Genomic DNA, 25,399 nt, shown 5'->3' with positions numbered 1-25,399 from the left:
TCATGGGTCATAATTCTAACAAATGCAGGTATGTGTTATATTATTGATTGTACTTACCTAAAAGAAATCCATTAATAGAATCTTTTTCAGTAGTAAAACAACTTATGCCTGTATTGTAAAAGCATTAACATCCTTTGCCTTGGATATTATTTTTAATTTTACAAATTTCAAATGCTTGTACATTAAAACATGTACAATTACACTCTCTTGCTAGGGGCTAATATAGTGACTTTGAAGCCAATGTTCCATCACAATTCTGAAAATTATAGGGCCCTTAAGAATGATGCTAAATCTACACTGCCTGTGCCTCTACATATGGAACAAGTTTTAACTTTCAATAGTTCAACAAATGAAATGATATAACAAAATAAATATAAGACCCCAGAGCTTAAGGATAGAAGAGACTTTAATGATCTAGCACAACTCTTTCCAAAACCTTAATACTGACAATCACTAAAGTTCAAATAATTCTAACCTAATATGAATGACTTGCTTATACTCTTACCATATCATAAAAATACAGTACATCTTATATAATTTTATGTAAGATATGATTACCAAATAAATTCCAAATGAAAATAGAGTTTATAAATTGATCCCAATGCCTACTTCCATAGTATCTCAATTCTGAGCTTACCCAGTTTTTGTCATACAATACCAAAGCCCATAAAGGTAATTTGGTGTTAGAAACTTTGTTGTTGCTGTTGTTGTTGCTGAAACAGAGTTTTGCTCTTATTGCCCAGGCTGAAGTGTGACAGCGCAATCTTGGCCCACCACAGCCTCCGCCTCCCAGGTTCAAGCGATTCTCCTGCCTCAGCCTCCCAAGTAGCTGGATTCAAGCGATTCTCCTGCCTCAGCCTCCCAAGTAGCTGGGATTACAGGCATGCACCACCATGCCCAGCTAATTTTGTGTTTTTAGTAGAGATGGGGTTTCTCCATGTTGGTCAGGCTGGTCTCAAACTCCCAACCTCAGGTGATCCGCCGGCCTCAGCCTCCCAAAGTACTGGGATTACAGGCGTGAGCCACCGTGCCCAGCCAGAAACTTTTAAAACAAGAATGCAGTGGCTAATTCACAGGGAAATTTGTCAAGTAGAGTAAGACAATATTAGCTACAAAGATAAACAGCAATGGTTTAAAAAACTTTTCCAATTCCCTCCAACATTTTTCTCACTATATGCAAGTCAATGTTTAATCTGACACAAAAATACTGATGGACTGTTGAGTGGAAGAACCTGGACGCCTACTCTGTGTGTCAACAGAAACATTCTACTGGTCCCTTCAAGCCTAAACCTTAAAATCTTAACTCCTTTTCACTAGTGGGGAGAAAATAACATGAACCTTGAAATAAAAAAGACATGAGTGAATGCTTGTTCCACCATTTACTAGCCTGTGATCCTGTGATCATAGACTATTCCTAATGCATCGGGAATAAAACTAAATTCATGAGGAAGTCATAAGGATTAAAGGACCTAACAGTGAATGGAACTCACTAAGTATTTGGTAAACATTTCCTTCCCAAGATGATTTTCCTTTATCCACAGGCCTTCCTTTATCCCTCTACCCATTCCTTTAATTTTGCCTTCAAAGATTCTCAACATTTTCCCAATCCCTTTGCTACACATCCAACTATCACCACTGAAGACAACTACAACAGTCAGCACTTGCCCCATGAAAGAAATCAGTCACAAAAAGCCACAAATTGTATGATTCCATTTACATGAAATGGTCAAACTAGGCAAATCAATAAAGACAGAAAGTAAATTCGTGTTTGCCAAGGGTTGAGGGGAGAGGTAATGGAGAGTGACTACTACTGGGTGTGGGGTTTTTTGGGGTCATGAAAATGTTCTAAAATTGACTGGATTCCAGTAAGTAGCATCCAGGCATTAAAAAAAAAAAAAGAAATTGACTGGAAATAGTTGCACAACCTTGTGACTATATTAAAAACTACTCAATTACACACTTTAAAAGAGTAAACTTTATGGTATGTGAATTATAACTCAATAAAGCTGTATAAAATAAAATACTAGACCCAGACTAATACTGCATAGATTTACCTTTTATCACTCTTTTGCTTAATGATCTACACAATCTACCACTGTCTATCAAATAAATTGCAAACCATTCGGACCCATTTAAAATCCTTCTGAAATAAGGCAAGATGAGTAAATAAACTACTTGCTGTCCCACAGCTCCCAATAGAAATATCTGAATTCCAGGTAGGGCAATTTCCTAACTGACCCATCCCCCAAATACTTTGAAACTCCTTCATGACTTCCCTTTATCAGTAAAATATTTACTGGGCATTATTAAATACCACGCAGGAGGCTATCACTTGAATAGAGAATGAACAAAAAAGAAATAATCCCTGCCATCATGGAGCTTTCAATTTAGCTCACATCCTAGATTTGAAGTCCTTCTTCCCATATATCGATCACATCCTATTTATGCTTTTCCAAGGATCTGATCAAGTTCAGCTTCTTCATAAATCCTCCTCCAAATACTACAGCCCTTATTAATCTGCCCAAACAATTAAATGCTAGTAAGCCATCCATAATTATTTCACACATATAGTTTCATCTTTGAAACTAAACTGTAAACCTCAAGTATAAAATCATGCCTTAGTTTTCTTGTATATACCATAGTGTTCAGCACAGAACTGAGATTGAAATAAATACTTGATTACTTTCTTAAGTTCTTCTATGTTTTTACTTTCATTTGTGTTTTGTGCAGTCATTAATGAGCACACAAAACACAGTGAGTAAAATAATTACAGTAAGTAACGCATCAGTGGAGATTATTCATTTTCAAATTACAGCTTCAGAAATATGTATGCCTTCCTTTTGAAGATATATGTAATTAGCATCATTTCCTTGAGCTGTCCTGAATTTATCAGCAATTATCAGTCCTTGCAATACTCAAATTAGCAGTAAGCAAATCCGTATTTCACTTTAATGTGTTACAGGTTAATCAAATCAGTGAACTGGTCACTAAGACCTCCCTATATGTTTCATATTTGTACTAAAAATTAGTAGCTTTGGGTTTAAGTATGTATAAAACAGACACTCTTAAAAACTGGACTAATAATTTGACCACTCTCCTTGGATGTATCTCAATTAGGGAACAGTAGAGCAGTGAGCTCTGGAATGAGACTACCCCAGGGCTAAAATTCTAAACCTAATACTTATCTTTGAAATGTGATTATATATAATAGTAACTACCTCATAAGGCTTCTGAAAAGGTAATAACATCAAAAACAAAATGTGTAAAGGGTCTTGAAATGGCTGATTGGTACACATCCCATTTAATACATCTTTAATAACTAAAATCCAAAGATATAAATCTCTGAAACCATAAAGAAAAATTTTTTTAAAAAGAGCATTCATTTTATGAAAGTCATCTGTCCTGGCACCTACAGAGTACAACTTTAAAAAAATCTCTAAACTTGGTTTAAAACATTATTATTGGGAAACATAAAATTAGTTTCTCATGTGTGCCATACAGTATGTCTCTGCATTACAACGAAACAATGAAGAATTCTGACGCAGGTCTCAACTAAAACTATTTTAACTATAAATAAAATACATTATGTTATTCCAACTACTTAATTTCAACTACTGTAACTCATAAATGTGAAAATTTAAGAGAACTCAACAATACTATAAATTAATAATTAGGAACACTCCCAAAAGACATTTCTCAATTCTGAGCCTCTGTTTCATTTGTAAATGAAGAGTGGATTAAATTATCTCTCAAAATCCCTTTTCAGCTCTATAATTCTGTGTGAGTCATTAGGCATTTCCCTTAATTTACTAAAGCAAGTTTCACAAATACACATTAAATGCTATATTTGTACCCCTAAGTAACTGAATTTTAAAAATGCTTATAGCAGAAGCACATTAGATTTAATTAAAATAATCCCTATAACTAGGCAAACACTTGTGTCCTGTCATACACTAACACTAAAAACATGGTTTACATGTTTACAGTAGATTAAGCCAACCCTAAACTACAAGGTCTTCTGCACCCTAATTCTCTCTCTAGGACTTTTATCCTCCTCATTGTAACCTCTCCTTTACACTAAATACTGAAAAGATAGAAACTCTTCCCAAGAGTATTGCATTTTCACAAATGACATAAAGTCTTAAAGCAAGGACAAAATGTTTAAAAATAAAATGTTTAGGTAGTGTCCTTGGGCAGGAGGAAAAGATGGCATGTTGAGTATCCGAACAGATGAATATTCTTCTCAGGTATGTATTAGGGTTGGGGAGCAGAAGGAAAGCTGAAAGAATACATCTGGCCGAGATGGGCGGATCACTTGAGCTCAGGAGTTCAATATCAGCTTGGCCAATGTGGTGAAACCCCGTCTCTACTAAGAACACAAAAATTAGCCAGGCATCGTGGCGGGTGCCTGTAATTCCAGCTACTCGGGAGGCTGAGGCAGAAGAATAGCTTGAACCCTGGAGACGGAGGTTTCAGTGAGCCAAGATCACACCACTGCACTTTAGTCTGGGTGACAGAGGAACACTCTGACTCAAAAAAAAAAAAAAAAAAAAAAAGAATACATCTGGCTACACAAATTCAAGCTATTCCTTTTCTAGTTCCAAGGAGTATGTAAGAATGGCTGGAGTTTAAATCGACAGTTTGGAAAGAATTTTGAAAATTCTGAAACAAAATTATTATTAAAATTCTGCAAAATCGTCCTTTAAAAAAACTAGAATTTTTTTTCTTTTTTTTGCTCTGGTATTAGTCAACTATGTAGGTTATGTTGTTTCCTGATATAAAGGCCCATATAAAGTTATAAAATCAGCACACAAACTAGGATTAGTCACTATCCTATTTCAAAGAACTAAATTTAAAACAATCCAGTAACATCACCTTATCTCCTATCTAATAATTCATAAATGTTGTGTTTGGTAAGCTACAGCACACATTTTTGTAGTGCTATTAATTGCTTTGCTCTTGCTTCTTTATGCTACTATCACTGATTATGGTTGTGTCATAAAAAAGGCTACAAGCTCTAACAGAATTACAACGGAGCATTCAAATGCTTTTTTATTATAGTGGAATTTTGTTTCAGGAAACACATGTTGCTACATTTTAACCATTCCAAACTTCTGCTCCTAGTCCAATCCTTTAGCTGTTTCCACAAGTTGGGGGAGCGGGAGCATGCTGGACTAGGGAAATTTAGCTAGAGGTAAACTCTCCTCCTGATTAAGGATTTTGCCTCTTAGAAAATTGAATGAGATAGGTGGAGATAAGACTCAGCATAGTGATCAATTACCACGAGCCAATCAGTCACTGTGATGCTCAAGAAGCTAGATCACATACCCACAATTTTTTTAAAGAAGGGAAACTGATATTCAGTCTTTCCATTCTTTTCTCTCTGAATGCTCTCATTTTATTAGCTTCAGTTAACAAATTATGATTCCCAAATATCCACCTTCATTCCCAAAGGTCCTGTATTTTTAATTTCCTCTAGAATGTTTCCAATTATAAATCATCATTCCAAATTCAACAACAAATTCCAATTTTACTCAGTTTCTTAAAACTAACTCCCTTATCCCAATCACTCAGGCTTACAATCTTGAAATATTCATTGATGCCTATTTACAATCCACTGGAATCAACTGCCAAGTCCTAGCTATACCTCCTTCAATCTCTCAAATCAGCAAAAACATTTTGACTGTGCAGAGAACTGTGTGTGGTAGGCAGGCCAAGGCCTGCAGGAGATAAGAAAATAAGCCTAACACACTGTATATTCCTTTCTTTAAGAACTTAAACTCAAAAAAAAAGAAAGTCAACCAATTATTATATTTAAAATATATTGTGCCCTTACATTTGCAGGCACTGTGCTGAACCATTTTCATGCATTATCAAAAAAAAACTGGGCATGGTGGCTCACTCCTGTAATCTCAACACTTTAAGAGGCCAGGGCAAGAGGATTACTTGTGCTAGAAGTCTGAGACCAGTCTGGGGCAACACAGTGAGACGCCATCTCTACAAAAAATTTTTAAAAGTAGCCGCACATGGTGGCATGTGCCTGTAGTCCCAGCTACTCGGGGGACTGAGGCAGGAAGACAGCTTAAACATAGGGGTTTGAGGATGCAGTGAGCCATGATCTTGCCACTGAACTCCAGTTTGGGCAACAGAGACCCAGTCTCAAAAACAAACAAAAAAAACCTATAAGGTATACACTATCATCTCCAAACTACAGATGGGAAGAAATAACACCTGCAGAGGTTGAAGTGTTTAAAGTCACACAGTTATTAAGTGATAGAGCTTGAACTCAAAAACAGATGACTACAAAGCCTTTGCTATCCTTAAATAAAATAACAAAATATAACTGCCAGAAGAAACGTAAAAAGAAAAGAAAAAAACAATCTTTTCCTAACTTATCTCTTCTGCTCCATCTCCACTGACAATACCAGATTTCAGAATGTCTGCAAAGTTGGCCCTTGAATGGGCTGCTGAAGAATCATCTAGGAAGCCTATGTAAATGAATATTCATAGTCCAACCCTTGAGATTCTGAGTCACTGGGTATGGGGTGTTTCTGATGCATAGTTTTTTTAAAAACCATACTCCTAATTCTTGTTCATTCATTCATACAAAAAAGATTTGAATTCCTACTATGCACCAAGCCATGTCAAAGGTTCATCTTCTACAGAGGGAAGATCTGGTGTAGTGGCTCTGCCATACTTACTTGCTACAGTATCTTGGGTAAGTAGCTTAACCTCTCTTAAGTCTAAATTTTCTAGCTTACAAAACAAAGATAATATTTTCCAGGTTGTTGTGAAAGTTAATGAGATGATATAAAGCATTTAGCACAGAGGCTGACACACAATTCTTGATAAATGCTAGCTATTATTATTTCCTGAGAAACACAACCTAGAGAGTAATTTTTTTCTAGAGATTAAATTTAAGCAGAGTAACAAGGAAATAGTCTAGGCATTCACACATCGGCGGGGCGGCGGGGGGAATCTAAACCATGTAACAAAGATTACACAGAGAGTTTTCTCTAATTAGGTGAATCAAATTCATAAGGCTGAGATTTTTTTTTTTTTTGTAAGATTTCTTTAAACAGAAATACAGTTAACTTTACTAACAAAAATGAAGCAACACCTCAAGTTCTGAAAAGGCAGTCAGGAGTCCCCAGAGTATTAACAGAAAGAACACAGGACTTAAATACAGAAGAACTCAGGTCCAAATAGTAGATCGAACCACCTACCAGGTAGACGGCATCAAAAAAGTAATTTAAATTCTCTAATTCTGTTTTTTCACTTATAAAATTAGGTTAAAAAATAGCTGTCACAGAAAGCATGGCCAGCAGGTCCTCCACAGGACCTTTCCCTTCCATGCCTAAAATTCTGAACTGTGTTTTACAATAAGCCTGAAAGTTTATTCACCGCAATATAGTATTTGCAATCCAAAGTCAGTATTTCAACACGAAATTGGCAGGCAGGAAAGGAGGGAGAGTCTTTCTCTAAGTCTAAGTAAGAATCTGACTTCTCACTAGGAGTATGTCTCTTGTACTTACTTCAAACAGCATGCAAAGCATGACTCATCAAGGAATAAGAATTTCAATGAGTGCTTTTTGGTTAAGAAGATATTGTGAATATTTCTGCCTTTGGAGATGGCTAAAGAAATAGCATTATTAAGTGGGTGCCGTGGCTCACGTCTGTAATCCCAGCACTCTGGGAGGATGAGGTGGGTGGATCACCTGAGGTCAGGAGTTCAACACCAGCCTGGCCAACATGGTGAAACTCCGTCTCTACTAAAAATACAAAATTTAGCTGGGCGTGGTGGTGGGCGCCTGTAATCCCAGCTACTTGGGAGGCTGAGGCAGAATATCACCTGAACCCAGGAGGCAGAAGGAGGTTACAGTGAGCCGAGACTGTGCGATGAGAGCAAAACTCCATCTCAAAAAGAAAAAAGAAACAGCATTATTATTAAACAATATGCACAGAATTCATGGAAGAAACGTGAACTTCCCACATACACCTTCCTTCATTCACCCAGCTTTTCCCCACTGCTCTTCAAACAAGATCATTCTTGCACTAATTGCTGGAATGTGGCCACAAGATGAACATGCTCCTCTTTCACTGACTCCTACAAAATATTTAAGCTTACATTTTAAGATTGCTAAGAAGTTGAAGTCAGTTAGCAAAATTCCTTAATCCGCTCCAGATATGAATCTATCCAAGACTTTGACCATAAGGCTATATTAACCTCTGCTATCATAATCAGTGGAACTAATTTACCAATATTTTACTCACCGGGAGAAAAAAAAGACATAAAAGGGAAAAGGAAATTCACAATGCAGCTCTGTAACCAAGCTACGATATAACAAGGAATTAATAAGGAGTCCCCTCATTTGGCTTGAATGATGGAGAAACTAGAGTAAAAACATGCATTTAAAAAAAACATTTAAGGCCAGGCGCGGTGGCTCACGCCTGTAATCCCAGCACTTTGGGAGGTTGAGGCGGGTGGATCACGAGGTCAGGAGATCGAGACCATCCTGGTCAACATGGTGAAACCCCATCTCTACTAAAAATACAAAAATTAACTGGGTGTGGTGGCACGTGCCTGTAGTCCCAGCTACTCGGGAGGCTGAGACAGGAGAATCGCTTGAACCCGGGAGGTGGAGGTTGCAGTGAGCCGAGATCATGCCACTGCACTCCAGCCTGGCGACAGAGCGAGACTCCATCTCAAAAAAAAGAAAAACAAAAAACCAAAAAGCAAAAAACACATTTAAAAAACGATCCCCTCCACCGCCCAGAAAAAAAAAAAAAAAAACCTTAGGATGATCGTACAAGTGTTACAATGTTTTTTTAAAAAATGTTTGTGAATGCCTTTTAAAAAAAATGCTTTCTTCACCACTAATAGCAGGTTTCAGTTCTGTTATTTAGTTTTTAAGCCACCAGTGGGAACCTATGTGCCCAAATTGTATTTTACAATGCTTTCCAATACAGACCAAAAGTGTAGATAAGGGTATCAATGTGAATGAAGTATTTCTTTTCAAATTCTTTTCAAAATAAGTATTCTCTTTTATGACCTGAATCTAGGTGATTCATACGTTGTTTTGCTGGACAATCCCTAGAAGTTTTGGGATTAAGTTTGAAGTTTCCTAACTCTTAACAGCTTTCTTATCTAAGACGATCAAGTTTTACAGATGGCCACTTTTTGTCAGCCACCTTTTCCCTAATTTATATAAGGAATGAAATGAGCAACCTGATTCAGGTTATAACTTTTTACTTAAACTAAGTGAGTAATTGTCATTTAGAGACCTAACAGCTGAATGCATTCTCTAAAGCATAAAGAAATAGACAAATTATAGGTGCACAATTTGCTTTCAGGGACCACAGAATTCTGAAATGTAAAAGCTTCCTGTTAAGGCCATACTTAGAGATGTTTATCTCAGGGTCCTCAACCTCAAGGACTTATCCTCCATGTGCAAATACAGCTGAAGGTGTAACTTCCGAGGAGGCACCACTGGCAACTTGTAAGACCAAAAAGCCTTTTGAGAACCAAAATAACTGAAACTCTAAAGGGGGAATTTCAGATTGTGACAAACGGTAAAAGAGAGTGAGGTGGCAAGGGGACTCCTAACCAGTTCCATTCAAATCATCAATGTGCAGTTAATAACCTCTCCTTATTGGAGAAACCAATGTAATAACTTAAAAATATACTATTGTAATAATCGTAATTTTAAAACATAAATAGCCTAGGTTAAATTGAACCCCTCTCCCTGATCCTACTGGTCATTCGGCATGTTTTAAATTCAAGGTTGCCCTTTAGGAAAGGAGGTCACTTAAGGACAGTTTACCTCAATGAGACATCTTGCATACTAATTCAAAACTATTTCAGAAGGGGGAAAATGGAGATTAGAAAAGTAACATACTACTTGAGATGTTACCATATTATCTCTCAGGGCCACAATTATTTACACTATTTTTTTTTGAAAACTCAGTAATTTCTAAAGCATTAATTATGTAGCAATATTTGTCACTTTAACAAAACACATTTGAAAAGTCCTATCCTACTGACTCAGGCCAAATCTAATTTTAAAACTGAACCTAGACATAAAACTACTCACCAATTAGACTAAGAAGGGAGAAAGAAAAAAAATTATTGGTTCAGAGAAATGAGACTGGATTAAGGAAAAACTTTTAAATAAAGTGTTCATCAAAAAAATACATAGAAGTTCCAAGGCTAATCTAAGCTAGTGTTTTCCTAGGGAGAATATTAAGAAGTTGGTTGTTTCTCTCTACCTAACTGGGATTTTAGAAACTGCCACACTAGCTAGTTATGAGAATGAAGATTAAAGAAATTTCACATAAACAGCGAAGGACACACAATCTTTTAAGTAACAATAATGAAATCAATAATTATAATTAATAATAAAAAAACAAGCCTGGCAGTCCACCCCTCACTGACTTCCCCCTCAAAAAAAAAAAAAAAAAAAAAAACTGGGAGTGTTCTGGGAATTGGAGAGATGTCATCAGCACAGGAAAAAAAACCACTTTTCTATATGTCATCGTGAAGCAGTGATTTTACATAAAAATAAGGGTAGTCTATTCTCTATGTAGTTATGAGTGTGGTACAATTCTCTAAAACGTCTATTAATACAAAGTAAACGACCACACTTTAAAGCCATTCTACATTTTCGCAAACTACCCCACATATCTAGGAGTAACTATTTGCAACTTAAACACATTCGTATATACCTCTATACCTTCCTGCTTCCTTCAAGATACCATCACAGAATGAACGAATACAACTTAAATCAGTTTTTTTTCCAGGGTGCTTCCTTTCCCCCTCTCCATGAAACATAAGTACATTTTTTTAAGTCATATAAATGGACACCAAGCACCGGTAATTCAGTCTCTTTAAAACCTGCTTAATTTTAAAAGTTCTAGTAAGATGTGCTCAGGTTGGAAACTAAAAACTACCTTATAAGGGTATAAAAGACTGAAAGCAGGAAGCGGCTTTGACAAAACTAAGGAAGTTGCAGCGCGCTTGCTCACTGGGGGACTTTTTTGAGGCTACAGAAGTAACACATGACATCTTTCTCCCTCGAATTAAAATGTGACTTGGTTCACCGGTTAAAACGGAGAGGGAGATGGAAATGACCCGGAGTCGAAAAGAGAAGGTGGGTGGTCAAATGAAAGCCCCACTGTAGGTTCCCATTTTCAGAGTCCCATTCTTCCCTTTCCCCACCCACACCCTGGGCAGAATGTTGTCACAGCGATCTTGCAAAACCAACCAGGAGCGCTTCTCTTTTCTAGCTCCCCTGCCAAGCCAGTCCCCGAGCTCGGCCCCTGGGTCCCCAAACCGACTGGCAAAAAGGGGCGCGGAGGGAAAGGAAAGCCGGATGGGTCGGGCCCGGGGACCACCCCCAAGACGACCGTCCCCAGCACTCTTTGGGCGGCACTGCCCACCGTAGTGGGGGAAGGGCCGGGAGGGGTCGCGCGGAGGAAGCTGCTGGGAGGGTTGGGGGTTGAATCTCGGACCCCCGCCCCCGCCCCAGTCCTAGGAGAGAGAAACGAGGGGACCCGCGAGGCCCTGGCTCCGGGCCCCACCCCTCGCTGGCCGGCGGGTCCAGGACTGACAGCCGGCGGCGGCACCTCCCCGCACCATTCATTTCCCAGCCTCCTCCCTCCCCCGCCATTTTCCTTCCTCCGCCTCAGTTTCCCCACCCCCGCCCGTAAGCCCCCTTACCCCGTGCCACAATCCACCACACAGGCCGGCAGCCGTCCCGCCATCTTCCTCCTCGCCTGCTGCTACTGCTGCCGCCGTCTGCTCCGTGCTGCTAGGGGCCAGAGATTGGCGGCGGGAGACAAGGGCTATCTGACCATCCACAGCCGGGCCGCCTTCACCGTCCGGGGGGTAGCCGGGAAGCCGAGGCAGTAGCAAGAAAGCGGCAGGCTCGGTCAGCGGCTATCACTTCCGCAACCCAGGCAGGCAGGCAGTCCCCGCCCTGCCCCGCCGCGGCCTCCTCCCCCTCTCTCTTCCCTCCTCCTCACTCCTGCCCCCACCCTACAACTTATTCCCCTCACGCCGCCTTTCCCCGGGAAGCCAAGATGGCCGCCGGTGCCGACGCCCCGGCCAGGCCAGGCCCAGACCCCCAGCGCTCCCCGTTCAGCTCCGAGCGGGAGGGGCTCGCGAGCATGCGCAATAAGGTGCGTTCGCCTGCCGGGGCTCCGATCCTGAAGTTAGTGAAATCCACTGCGGGTTTTCCAGGAGTGTAGAGGCGGAGAAGTCTAGCCGAGCTTCCAGTTCTGCTTCTGAAGCTGGAAGGGGCTTTTCGGTTGTAACCCTTGGGTTAGTTTCAGTTACTTCTTTGCTAGGTTGAGCAAAGGGTGGAAGCGCCTCCTGCAGCCACGAATATCCTCCAGTGCCTGGGAGAAAACGGCCTAATCGAGAACGTCCGCGGCATACATCCATTCTTAAAACTTGAGTGGCTGCTTTTCTGGGTGGAAAAGAGCGGTATCAGACAGGGTGAGCAGTCGGGGAACGGATGAACAAAGACTTGCACCGTGGCCCTGATGCCTTTGTTCCGAGTTTTATTCAGTTGTACTTGTGCGTTGTTACAGGACTTTAGAATGTAGCCCTGCCCCCCAACCCCCACCTCCCAGGGCCGACCTGTGCTCCTAAGGAAGGCAAAACTCCCAAGAATAGATTCTGCGTAACTATACAAATAGGCCATTATTCAAGGCTTTTGGATTATGACAAAGGTTACCCTCAGGAGTAGTAAGATATCTACTAGCAGGATAATAGAAAGGATTAAGGCTCCCTCCCAAAAAAAAAAAAATTTAAGTTAAAAACGGAGGCGGGCCGCAGTGGGTTATGCCTGTAATTTCAATGCTTTGGAAGGCCGAGGTGGGAGAATAGGATAGCTTGAGGTTAGGAGTTCGAGACCAGCCTGGGCAACATGGGGAGGCCCCCCCCCCCGCCATCCCTCCAAAAAATAAAAGAAAACTGGAAATCCTTAAAGAAACCTTTCAAACTTTAGTGTGTATCAGAATCACCTGAAAGGTTTGTTAAAACAGATTGCTGGGCCACACCCCCAGAATTCTCTGACTGGGCTGTCTGAAATAATGCCTGAGAATTTGCGTGTCTAATAAATTCCTAGTTCCACTTTAGGACCCTAGAAGGTTAATATCTTTCCTCTCTACCAGGCTTATCTTACGATAAACCATTCTGGCTTTGCTAATGTGAAGCTAAAATAAAAATGTTCTTTAAAAGGAAAGATGTCTTATTCAGTCCATAAGATCATCTAATGTGGTATTAAGCTGGCCTGGGGGATGAATCGGGTGTTTCATTCATTCATTTTACAGGTAAGTTTTGCTTACCTGCTGTATTATGGCAGGGTCTGTGCTGACTCCGAATATTCGGTGGGATGCAAAATAATTAAATTCTCTTGTAGAGTTTACAGATTAGCGGAAAACAGACAAACTGTGTTAAGAGCAATAGAAAGAAGAGAGCGGGGGTCTCTGAGAAATGAGGGCGAGGAGTGGGAGAATGAGAGGAAGGTGGAAGGCAGGGAAGGAGTCTGACCAGCTGGTATTTAAAAGCTGAGATGCGGGGAAGAGTCTCCCAGGAGAGTGAACAGCAAGTGTCAGGGACCTGAGGCAGAAACAAGCTTGGCTTCTTCCACAAATTGAAAGAAGATCCATGTGATCCATATGAAAGAGTCAGAGAAGATGCAATGGGAGATGAAGCCTGAGAGATAAGGAAGAGTCAAACAGTGCAAGAATTTGTAGACTGCTCTAAGCATTTTAAAGTTTATCTTAAAAGCAGCTTGATAAATTAGATTTATGGTAAATAGTTTAAAAATAAAAATAAAGCAACTTGAAAGGATTTAGGCAAGAAAAAGTTGTGGCTGCTTTGTAGACAACGGCTGCAGCAGAGTCCAGATTGAATCATACATTGTATGATAATGCTGAGTTCCGGAGTTCACAGATAGAAGTATGTGAGGGCCAGCATCCAGATGGAATCAGGTATGTGCAGAGGAGACTCACTAAAGGGCATCATCATCAGTTAGTGCCCAGCATGTCTACAGGTATTCACGAGAGAAGGCTTTTCTCAGAGGTTGTTTTCAAAGAAGTCAAACAACTGGTTGTCTCAAATTCGTTGTCATTGGTTTCTCCACTACATTTTAGAAGATGCTAGATGGGGATTCTTTGCTGCCGCTTCTACTATCTGGTAATTAAAGTCCTTTGAGGAAGCATATGCTTGAAGATTGGCTCTGACAGAAAAGACAGATGTGGCTTAGTAGGGGTAGAATAAATGGTTGTTTCCAGCAGTTACAAGTAGTAAGTCAGGAGCGAAGAGATTCTACCAAAGAAGTTTCGAGAGCAGAGGTTAGTGCCCTCGGTCACTTGGGTAGCCCATGCCGGTGGCCCTCAAGGTAGCCGCCCACACTCTGGCCTTGCACGGTTGTCATGGAAGTAGTTAACTCAAGCAGGGTTGGAAACTAGTGCTTCGAGGTCTAGGCAGGTACTGTTACAAGTGAAGGGGGCCGTGAGGAGGGTATGGCGATGTGAAGAGCCCACGACCCAACAGAAGGCAACAGACAACTGTTGCCGTGTGGAAATACAGCCCTGGTATTGCCAGAGCCTTTTTTCTTCCCCAAGAGAAATCTGAAATCTGCATTTTTATCTTTGGTAACTGTAACGGTTTGAATGTGTTCCCCAAAGTTCATGTGTGAGAAATATAATTTCCAGTGCAACAGTGCTGAGAGGTGGGAGCTTTGAGAGGTGATTAGGCCAGGAGGACACTGTCTTCATGGATGGATCACAGGACTGGGTGCCTGATAAAAAGGAGTTTGCCCCCCTTCCCCCTCTCTCTTGCCCATGTGATGCCTTCCACCATGTTTTGACACAGCAGGGACGCCTTCACCAGATGATGGCCCTTTGATCTTGGACTTCCCAGCCTCTAAAACTCTGAAAAATAATTTCTGTTCTCTATAAATTACCCAGTCTCTGATACTCTGTAAGGAGCACAAACAAGACTAAGATAGTAACTAATTTTTTTCTGCATGTCATGTCTCACCTGTGGCCAGCCAGTTTGCATTTTTTGATTTCAGAAGCTACATGTGGTTCAGTAGTTTGCTGCCTTCAAATATGAAGCTCATATCAGTGCTAAGTACTATCTCTCATTTCATAGGCATGAGGAAACTGTCACAGTCTCACATAGTCAGGACTGTCCTGTGTTTGTAAAGGCAGTAACTGTTAGAAGCATTTGGAAGTTTTCAGTGCTTGTTGGAAATGTCATTGGTGCTCATTCCTCATACTCTTGTCTACCCAAACACTTTGCTTGCTTAAGATCCCTTCTACTTCCTGTTTGCTGCATGCCAAATTGGCCAGCCTCTCTGCTACTGTGGTGGCCCAGCCTTCCTCAGCTGCACATAGCCTTCAGTCACACATCCGGCCAAAGCATTTCTGACCACCCTGTTTGCATATGCACCCCCTCCCTGCTTACTCGTCTCCAAACACAGAAGCAAAGGATGTCAGAGACAGTTCACCCTTCATTTCATATTTCTCCCTAATAGCACCTCAATTTCCTTTCAGTTCAGGTCAACCTGGTCCTTCATTCTTACCATTTCCAAACCTGTTCCCAAACTTTCAGGCATTTGTGAGTCTTGCAGTATCCTTTTCCTGTGGCTCAAGTTAGCCACAGCAATTTCCCATTACTTGCATCAAATTTGAGAAGCCTTAGTAGTACAGAAGCCCATAGAGTTTAAGGGAGTTTTCCCAATATCTTTTTTTTTTTTTAATTTACTTTTTTTCGAGATGGAGTCTCGCTCTGTTGCCCAGGCTGGAGTGCAGTGTGGTGCGATCTCAGCTCACTGCAAGCTCTGCCTCCTGGCTTCATGCCATTCTCCTACCTCAGCCTCCCGAGTAGCTGGGACTACAGGCGCCCGCCACCATACCCGGCTAATTTTTTTTTTTTTTTTGTATTTTTTGTAGAGATGGGGTTTCACTGTGTTAGCCAGGATGATCTTGATCTCCTGACCTCGTGATCTGCCTGCCTCGGCCTCCCAAAGTGCTGGGATTACAGGCGTGAGCCACCACTCCCAGCCCCCAATATCTTAAAGAAACTAAAGAACAGAGTCCAAACCAAAATCCAGTTCTTACGCCTTTTGTGGGGCTCTTTAATTGTAACAACAAATTGGCAAATTGTCTTTGGATTTTAAAAAGTATCCAGGAAATTCATGTCACTCAATTTCCATTATTTTAAGATGAGAAATAGTATTTTAAAAATCAACTTAGGTACTTACTACAGGGCTGACTGTTTGCAAATTGGCAGATGAATCAGATTCACAGCATTAATTCAGCAGATAAGTGGTCAAAGTACCCCCAAGCAGCCTAGTGGTCAGAGGGGAGGGACTGTGAAAACTGTCTTCTCCCATCTCAAGTTGTGTGATCTTAGCAACTAACTTACTGTGTAGAGAGAGTACTGATTTTAGACTCAAGAGACTTGAATTGAGTATGAACTCTTTAGCTTACTCTGTTTCTTCATCTATAAAATTGACAGGAATATTTAACCTATAGGGTTGTTGTAAAGCTTGAATTTGGTAAGAAGCCTATTATAAATTACAGAGTGACCTTATTATGGACAAATCAAGAGGAATATGGTTTAATTATAAAGTAATGACTGACTTATTACTTAAACATACAAAATGAAACACACACTTGTCCTCCTCTTCACAGATGTTATCTTGGGGCCCGTGTGCCTACTCTTAATGCTACCATTGTGCAAAATATTTTTAGAAGCTCCTCTTTAGACTTGCCTTCAAAGCCTACAGCACATTGTTTTAAATGTCTTCACTGGTGGCAGATCTTGCCCGCTGTGAGTAGATTTCATTTTGAGGATTAGCCAAAAGTCATTTCTTCAGAGCCAAGTCCAGTAAATAAATGGCTTATCAACTAGGGTTGTTTTTTATCAAAAGTTTTATGTGCCTATAAGTAAAACTGGTTTTCTTATGTGACTTATAAACTGCCTCTAGATGAAGTTCTAGATTATTTTATTCAGTGGCTACATCCCTGGGGGCTATAGACTGAATGTCTGTGTTCTCTCACCCCCCAACCAATTCGTATGTTGAAAGTCCAACCCCCAGGGTGATGGTATTAGGAAGTGGGGCCTTTGGAAAGTGATTAGGTCATGAGGGCAGACCCCCTCAAGAATGGGATTAGTTCTCTTTTAAAAGAGACCTCAAAAAATTGCCTCACCCTTTCCACCGTGTGAGGACACAAGAAGATAGCCATCTATCAAATGGAAGGCAGCCCTTCACCAAAGGTGGATCTGCTCACATCTTGATCTTGGACTTCTCAGCTTGCAGAACTATGGGAAATAAATTTCTATTGTGTTTGCTTGTTTGTTTGTTTGTTTTTTGAGGTGGAGTCTCACTTGTCGCCCAGGCTGGAGTGCAGTGTCTCAATCTTGGCTCACTGCAACCTCTGCCTTCCGGGTTCAAGCAATTCTCCTGCCTCAGCCTCCCGAGTAGCAGGGACAACAGGCGCATGCCATGAAGCCCTGCTAATTTTTGTATTTTTGGTAGAGACAAGGTTTCACCATGTTGACCAGGCTGGTCTCAAACTCCTGAGCTCAAGTGATCTGCCCACCTCAGCCTCCCAAAGTGCTGGAATTACAAGCGTGAGCCACTACACCTGGCCAAATTTCTATTTTTTACAAAGCCTAAATTTGTGTTGTTTATAAATAAATTGTTTTTGGATAAGGGATTGAATATCCCTTATCCAAAATGCTTAGGACTACAGATATTTAAGGTTTTGGATTTTTTCAGATTTGGGAATATGCACATATACAAAATGAAACATCTTGGGGATGAGACCCAAGCGTAAACACAAAATTCATTTATATTTCATATATGCCTTATACACATAGCCTGAAGGTAATTTTATACAATATTTTTAATTCATGCATGAAACAAAGTTTGTATTTACATGTAGAATTTTCCATTTATGGTGTCATGTCAGTGCTCAGAAGGTTTCAGATTTTGGAACATTTTGGATTTTGGATTTTCAGATTAGGGATGCTCCACTAGGGATGCTTTGTTATAGCAACCTGAACAAGCCAAGACGCTGGAATAAAAATAGTCATTATATGCTTGATTTCATTGAAAATATATTCCTTTTTTTTTTTTTTTTTTTGAGACAGAGTCTTGCCCTGTCGCCCAGGCTGAAGTGCAGTGGCGTGATCTTGGCTCACTGCAAGCTCCACCTCCTGGATTCAAGCAATTCTCCTGCCTCAGCCTCCCAAGTGGCTGGGATTATAGACATGTACCACCACACCTGGCTAATTTTTGTATTTTTAGTAGAGATGGGGTTTCACCATGTTGGCCAGGCTGGTCTTGAACTCCTGACCTCAAATGATCCACGCGCCTTGGCTTCCCAAAGTGCTGAGATTACAGGCGTGAGCCACCACACCCAGCCTGAAAATATATTTCCTAGATAATATCTGTACAACATTTGAAATGAGGTGAGATTCTGTGGGATAAGATCCTAATCCCCTCACTGCCTGTAAAGAATGAATAGTTTAATTAAATTTTGACTCGAGTTTAAAGAAAAGTTACACCCTGTCTCCCCCCACCCCAGCCCCCCAAACACATACACACACACTTGCGCAAACATATACACCTCCCGTTATATATAAAAACAGATTCTAGATGGATGACAAATCTCCAGTATACAATAAAATCCATACTCCTTATTGGGACCTACAAAGCCCTCCATGTTCTGGTGCCCACCTCAGTGTTCAGCTTGTCTCATCTTCACCCCGTTCCATTAAGCCACATTAACCTTCTTGTTGCTGTTCACACCCACCAGGCTATTCCCACCTGCGTCCACTCCCCAGACTTCTCCACCAGTCATCAATGAATCGTGAATCGCTTGCCTCCTCAGAGAAACGTTTCCTGACCTCCCAATGTAAAGTAGCCTGTCTCACTGTCTTCCCCCGTCACCAAGTATTAATTATCTGGGGAAAATGTCTTATTTACTTATTGGTTTGTTTGTTTCTTATCAACTAGGGTTGTCTCTCCCAGTTGGAAAATACTCCCACCAGAGTTTGAAGAGAGCCTGGCATGTAATAAGTGCTCAATAAATATCTGTTGAGAGAATAAATGAATCAAATAACAAAAATAAAACTATAAATTATAAGAAATTAGAAGGGAATTTAGAAAAAAATGTTTATATAATCTCAAGGTGGGGAGGACTTTCCAAAGTAAAAGAAGAAACCCATAGCCTTTAATGGAAAGATTTGTTTACATGAACAATTAAATTCCCCCTAAGTTACATTTTTAAATTATAGATTAGAAGAAGATATTTTAAAATAGAAAAAATATCCAGAGCTGTATGGAAAATGAACATGCTGATCACTGGTGAAGATGTGAATTGCCACACCCTTCTGAAAAGTTATCTAGCAGTATCTGCTAAAACTGAACATTCACATATATTAGACTTAGGAATTTCATTTTGTTGAATTCTAAAGACATGCAAATACTGATGTCGGAGAGATCACGATTATGAAAGATTTCAAAATCAGAAGATTTAGAAATATATTGTTTGTTCCCAGTGTCACTATGGCCAAGTAAATCTCAGGGGCTTTCTTAGCCCAGAAGACAAGGCTGGATCTTGAGGGACAACTAGCAATCTCTTCCATCTGTCTGTATTAACCTAGAGAGATATGGAGCAGAGATTGACACTTACTCCTTCCTTAGTAACAACACCTGGATTTTATTCAGATGCTGTGTATCCAGCCAAAAGACTACATTTCTCAATCTCCATTGTAGCTGGATATGGCTGTGTGATCAAGTTATGACCAATGAGATAGAAGTAGCTTGGCCAGCACAGTGGCTCACACCTGTAATCGCAGCACTTTGGGAGGCCAAAGCAGGAGGATCACTTGCACTCAAGAGTTGGAAACTGCAGACCAGCCTGGAGAACATAGTGAGACATTGATTGTCTCTACACAAAATGAAAAAATTAGCTGGGTATGGTGGCATGTGCCTGTGGTCCCAGCTACTTCCAGCTACTTGGGAGACTGAGATGGAAGGATTGCTTGAGCCTGGGAGGTTGAGGCCTCAGCGAGCCATGATCATGTCACTGTACTCCAGCCTGGGTGACAAGAGCAAGACCCTGTCTCAAAAAAAAAAAAAAAAAAATCTGCGTGGAACATCTGGAAAACATCTTTAAAGAAGGCTGACTCAGGAGGAGCACCATTTTGTTTCTTGCCTCCACCCTTCTTCCTGCCTGAAACAGGTAAGGTGACTACTGCTCTTTGGCCATTATGGATGACAAACTCACCTTGAGACTGGAAGCCATGTCCTATAAAAGATAAATAGAAGGAGCCCAGGTACCTTGTGACACTGGAATGTCATATTAGCCCTGGACTACCCACCTCCAGACTTGTTTCATATGGCAGAAAAATAAACCCTTAGTGTTTAAGCCACTATAATTTGGCATTTTTGATTATATGCAACTGAATCGAATACTAACTGATAATACCATGTTATAATATTAAATATAAAAGGTAAGTTGCTAAGTAAAGCCAAAAGAATATAAACTCAAACATGTATAGGTAATAGGCCAGTAATATAGAAAGGTGGATGAGTGACAGTATATAGAGTAGGGATGCAGAGGACATGTTGAATTGGAAAGCCCCTGCAACATTAATAATATTACCATGTGGCCATGTGGATTGAGATCTTCTGTTTTTCATGTTAAATTTCCCCAAAGTTCTGCAAACAAAACATTTTCCCAGCTGTATCTACATTGCAGCATATCAGTTTGTGACTTTTGATTTGTAGTATGGTCTAATGTTTAGAAAAATGGAATAAAAGGGAGAAGGATGGAAGGGAGAAAAGAAGGAAGGGTGGACCAGCACTTTGGGAGGCCAAGGTGGCTGGATTATGAGGTCAGGAGTTCGAGACCAGCCTGGACAACGTGGTGAAACTCCATCTCTACTAAAAATATAAAAATTAGCTGGGCATGGTGGCACATGCCTGTAATCCCAGCTACTCGGGAGGCTGAGGCAGGAGAATCGCTTGAACTCGGGAAGCGGAGGTTGCAGTCAGCCGAGATTGTGCCATTGCACTCCAGCCTGGGTGACAGAGTGAGACTCCATCTCAAAAAAAAAAAAAAAAACAGTTATTGTCTGCTGTGTGTTAAACTTGGAGTCTAATATATAAACATGTGACCTTGCCAGTTTGGAGAAAATCCAGGAAATGGTACAAATGGTACCTTGATTTTTTTTTTTCTTTTTTCCTTTTGAGGCAGAGTCTCACTCTGTCACCCAGGCTGGAGCTCAATGGCACAATCTCGGCTGACTGCAACCTCCACTTCCCAAGTTCAAGCGATTCTCCTGCCTCAGCCCCCCGAGTAGCTGGTATTACAGGCATATGCCACCCCACCCAGCTAATTTTTGTGTTTTTAGTAGAGATGGGGTTTCACCACATTGTCCAGGCTGGTCTTGAACTCCTGACCTCATGATCCACCCACCTTGGCCTCCCAAAGGGCCGGGATTACAGGCATGAGCCACCGTGCCTGCCATGTTGATTATTTTTTAAATAAAAGATGAATAAAAATACATTCTTATTTTAGATTATAATGTGGCCCAATGTATACATTTCACTTAGTGTAGCACGTCACATTGTTCTTATTAAAACTATTTCTAGTTTTACACCAGCTCAGATTTTTAAATATTCATTGCTTTTTTCTACTTCTGTCTCAGGCATTGCCATTCTCTTCAAAACATATTTGAAAAATGTTCAGGCTTCTCTTCTCAGCCTAAAACTGTTCAGTTTGTTCCAGTGTGACGAGAAGAAATTGGACTGAGAATACTTTCTTTTATGAGACATCCATTTTCTTCCTTTGATGAATTTGACAACTTGTGACAATTCTCACATTTTGGAACAAGTCTCCTAATTATAGAAGAAGCTAATAATGATAATATAATAAATTATAAATTATTTGACTGTTTTCAGTTTATCCAAAAGGAAGTTTATCAAACTTTCTCCTCCTGCTTTCTGCTCCACCCCACCCCCAGTCCCTGATGCACACGCTGTGCCATCACAGCACTTATGCCTAGAGAATTATGATCCTTAAATAGCAGTCAATTGCTCTTAAATAGCAGTCAGTTGTTCTAGCAGTGTATCAGTTAAACATTCTAGAATATTTCACAAAATAATAATTTTGCAGAAGGAACATTATAGCTCCCTAGTCTAGCAAATGAGGGAGCTAGGATACAGAGAAATTAAGTGACTTAAGATCTCACAACAAACTAGTGGAGTACTTCTACTTAAATATATCTCTAGATACTCATGGAAGGTAAAAGCTACATTGAAAATTCACACAACTCTTCTGGAAAATGGCAAATTCAATGATGCTATAAAGTCTGGCATAATATTCTAGTTGTCAAGACACTTTGGGTAGTAAATGAGAGAAGCCAAATTCAAATCAGGCTAAGAATAAAAAATGTTTTCTTTCAAGTGGGTGGAGCTCAAGTAAGTGTAAATTCTAGGGAATAAATTGGAATCAGGCATAGCTGGATGCAAAGGCTCAAAAATGTCATCAGAATCTGCCTCTCTTTCTCTCTTGGTGTGGCTTGCCACTGTTGTCTTCATTCTTAGGTAGCTTGACTCACACAGTGACAACAATGGCTTATATCCTAATGGTTGATCAACCACAGGGCAGAGTACACTTTTCCTCAGTGGTCCAAGCAAAAATCCTGGGGCTGGCTCACATTGGCTGTCTTGGATCAGGTGTCCTTCTGGAGCACAACACTGTGACTCCAGGTGGCCAAGCTTGAATCTCATGCCGCATCCCTACCACGAGCTCCACTAAAAAGAACCACATGGACAGAAGGGGAGGAGGGGTTACAAAGGGAAAAATAAATGTTTATTACCCAGAGAGGGATAATGAATGTAAAGCAAGCAAAAACGGGGAAAAAAAAGTCCATTAAAAATTGCATTTACACTGTTTACACTCACATTGCACTGTAAACTAATGCAATTAAGAGTCTCGTTTCTTGCTTAGTGGTTAGGGATTTATATTTCATTAAAAAAATACTACCAACATTAAGTAAGGGGATACTGTAAAAGAAGAAAACAAGGATATGCAATGAAAAAAACCGTGGGCTTTGCAAAAAAAAAAAAAGATTTACTGTGAGTGTGTGTTTATTACGTTGTTAGTCCATAAATGAACACAAAGGCAAATGAAAAACAAAAACACCGGACATCTGCCAAACATTACATTAATCTCAATGTTTGATGATTCCATCAGTCCTGCACTGGGGAAAGCAGTCATTATGTTTTTGTGGTAGCATTTGTTTATTTTGCTTTCCATATCATCTCAAATGCTGATGAGCTTGTGCTAGCTACACGTAATAGTATTTTATTGAAAGGCATATAATTAATTAGTTCATAAAGAGAAGTAGTCTCATACACGACCAGTTCTTTATCATGACTAGCATTCTCTTCATTCATTTGTCCGTTCATTCATTCGTTTATATTATGTGCCAGTTAGGAACTAGGAACAAGGCTGGACTCTAAGGAGATGACTAATTTGCAGCCCCACCCTTTGAAGTCAAAGTACAGTAAAGGGAAACAGACAAGTAAAAATTAAAGTACACCATGACAAGTGATTAACACGGCTTTAGAAGCAGAGGAGGACTCTAAGTTAGAGATGAGAAAAAGCTTCAAAGATGGCTTAGGGAATGCTTTCCAGGGTGGAAAGGAGGTTAAAGGCAATTCTAGAGAAAATAACATGCAATGACACAGAGACTTGAAAGAACCCTGGGTGTTTAAGAAATGGGTTACAACTCTGGCTGTGACATAGGGTGTGTACAGGGGAAGAGTTGATGTGAATGACTTTGTGTGCTAAGTTTGGACTTTGCCTTGTAATTCTAAAACTCCCTCAGCCAGAACCAGACTGACAGTAAACAGCCATCTGGATAACTTGTTAAAAATAGATTGCTCAGACCTCACTTCTAGAAATTTTCATTCGGAGGAATCTGTGTTTTAAAAAGAAATTCCAACTGGGCTCAGTGGCACGCACCTATAATCTCAGCTACTTGGGAGACTGAGGCCGGAGGATCACACGAGGCCAAGAGTTTGAGACCAACCTGAGAGACATAGCAAGACCTCGTCTAAAAAAATGAAAAATTTCCTATGTAATTCTGGAGTACCTCCAAGTCTGAGAATCCGTCAAAGGGTCTTGGGAAAAATAATAACATACTTTGGAAAGAGAGGCCGGGCATGATGGCTCACGCCTGAAATCCCAGCACTTTGGGAGGCCGAGGCGGGTGGATCACCTGAGGTCAGGAGTTCGAGACCAGCTTGGCCAATATGGTGAAACCCCACGTCTACTAAAAATACAAAAATTAGCTGGGCTTGGTGGCGTGCACCTGTGATCCCAGCCTCTAGGGTGGCTGAGGCAGGAAAATCACTTGAACTTGGGAGGCAGAGGTTGCAGTGAGCCGAGATCATGCCATTGCACTCCAGCCTGGGCAGCAGAGCAAGACTCCGTCTCAAAAAAAAAAAGCCCTTTTTTCCAGTGGCAAATTGCTTTATAGCATGTCAAAACAGGAGATGGGGAGACCTGATAAGACAGTGTGTGACAGAACAAATCAGAAATGGCGAGCACCTGCACTGTAGCAGAGGCAGTGGGGGCGGAGAGGAGGCGAATGTTCAGAGGCATTTAGGAGAAATGTAATCCACAGGACCAGATGAGCTGTTTGATGTGAAAAGGGGTGGATTTTAATTTGAAAAGGGTGCCCTTGAGAACTGGAAGTGACAGGTAAGCAGGAAGCATGGCTGTGTCTACAACAGCTGAATGTTAGCTCAAGGTGGGAGACCAGGCTGGAGCTTGCCATGGCAGGAGGCCAAGGCTTGGGGCTTGACTAGCCAAGAGCCAGAGGCTTAGATCCGGGAACCCTGAGGTTGCAAGCTTGCTGACTACTCTTTGCCTGGGGACACATCCCCTTTGTTCTACCTGTGGCTCCTTGCCAGTAGTCATCTCTCATAGCCCTGTAGTTAGGTTTGGTTTTTCTGTTTGTTTTGTTTTGTGTTTTGAGACAGGGTCTCACTCTCTGGCCCAGACTGGAGTGCAGTGTCGTGATCTCGGCTCATCACAACCTCCGCCCCAGGCTCAAGAGATTCTCCTGCCTCAGCTTCCCGAGTAGCTGAGATTACAGGTGCGCACACTACCACCCGGCTAATTTTTGTATTTTCAGTAGAGACAGGATTTTACCATATTGGCCAGGCTGGTCTCAAACTCCTTGACCTCAGGTGATTCACCCGCCTCGGCCTCCCAAAGTGGTGGGCTTACAGGTATGAGCTACCGTGCCCAGCCCCTGTAGTTAGGTTTAATCTCTAGTCTA

At 40.9% G+C, this 25,399-nt stretch overlaps 1 protein-coding gene and 1 long non-coding RNA gene across 2 annotated transcripts in view; one reads left to right on the top strand and one right to left on the bottom strand.

The window, feature by feature from the left end:
* Positions 1-11,955, bottom strand: part of ACTR3 (actin related protein 3) — a 73,414-nt gene extending 61,459 nt beyond the window's left edge. Inside the window, exon 1 of the mRNA XM_032145951.2 lies at positions 11,720-11,955. Coding sequence (XP_032001842.1) covers positions 11,720-11,763 — 44 coding nt within the window. The 5' untranslated portion in view covers positions 11,764-11,955. The remainder of the gene's footprint in view (positions 1-11,719) is intronic.
* LOC131382414 (uncharacterized) overlaps positions 11,051-25,399 on the top strand; it is a 77,311-nt gene continuing 62,962 nt past the window's right edge. The window contains exon 1 of the long non-coding RNA XR_009211874.1: positions 11,051-11,150. This is a non-coding gene — a long non-coding RNA (uncharacterized LOC131382414). The remainder of the gene's footprint in view (positions 11,151-25,399) is intronic.

The sequence above is a fragment of the Hylobates moloch genome, unplaced genomic scaffold (assembly GCF_009828535.3).
Source record: "Hylobates moloch isolate HMO894 unplaced genomic scaffold, HMol_V3 SCAFFOLD_24, whole genome shotgun sequence".
NCBI lineage: Eukaryota > Metazoa > Chordata > Mammalia > Primates > Hylobatidae > Hylobates > Hylobates moloch.
Note: the sequence above shows the minus strand (reverse complement) of the source record. Positions and strands in the feature narration are given on the sequence as shown.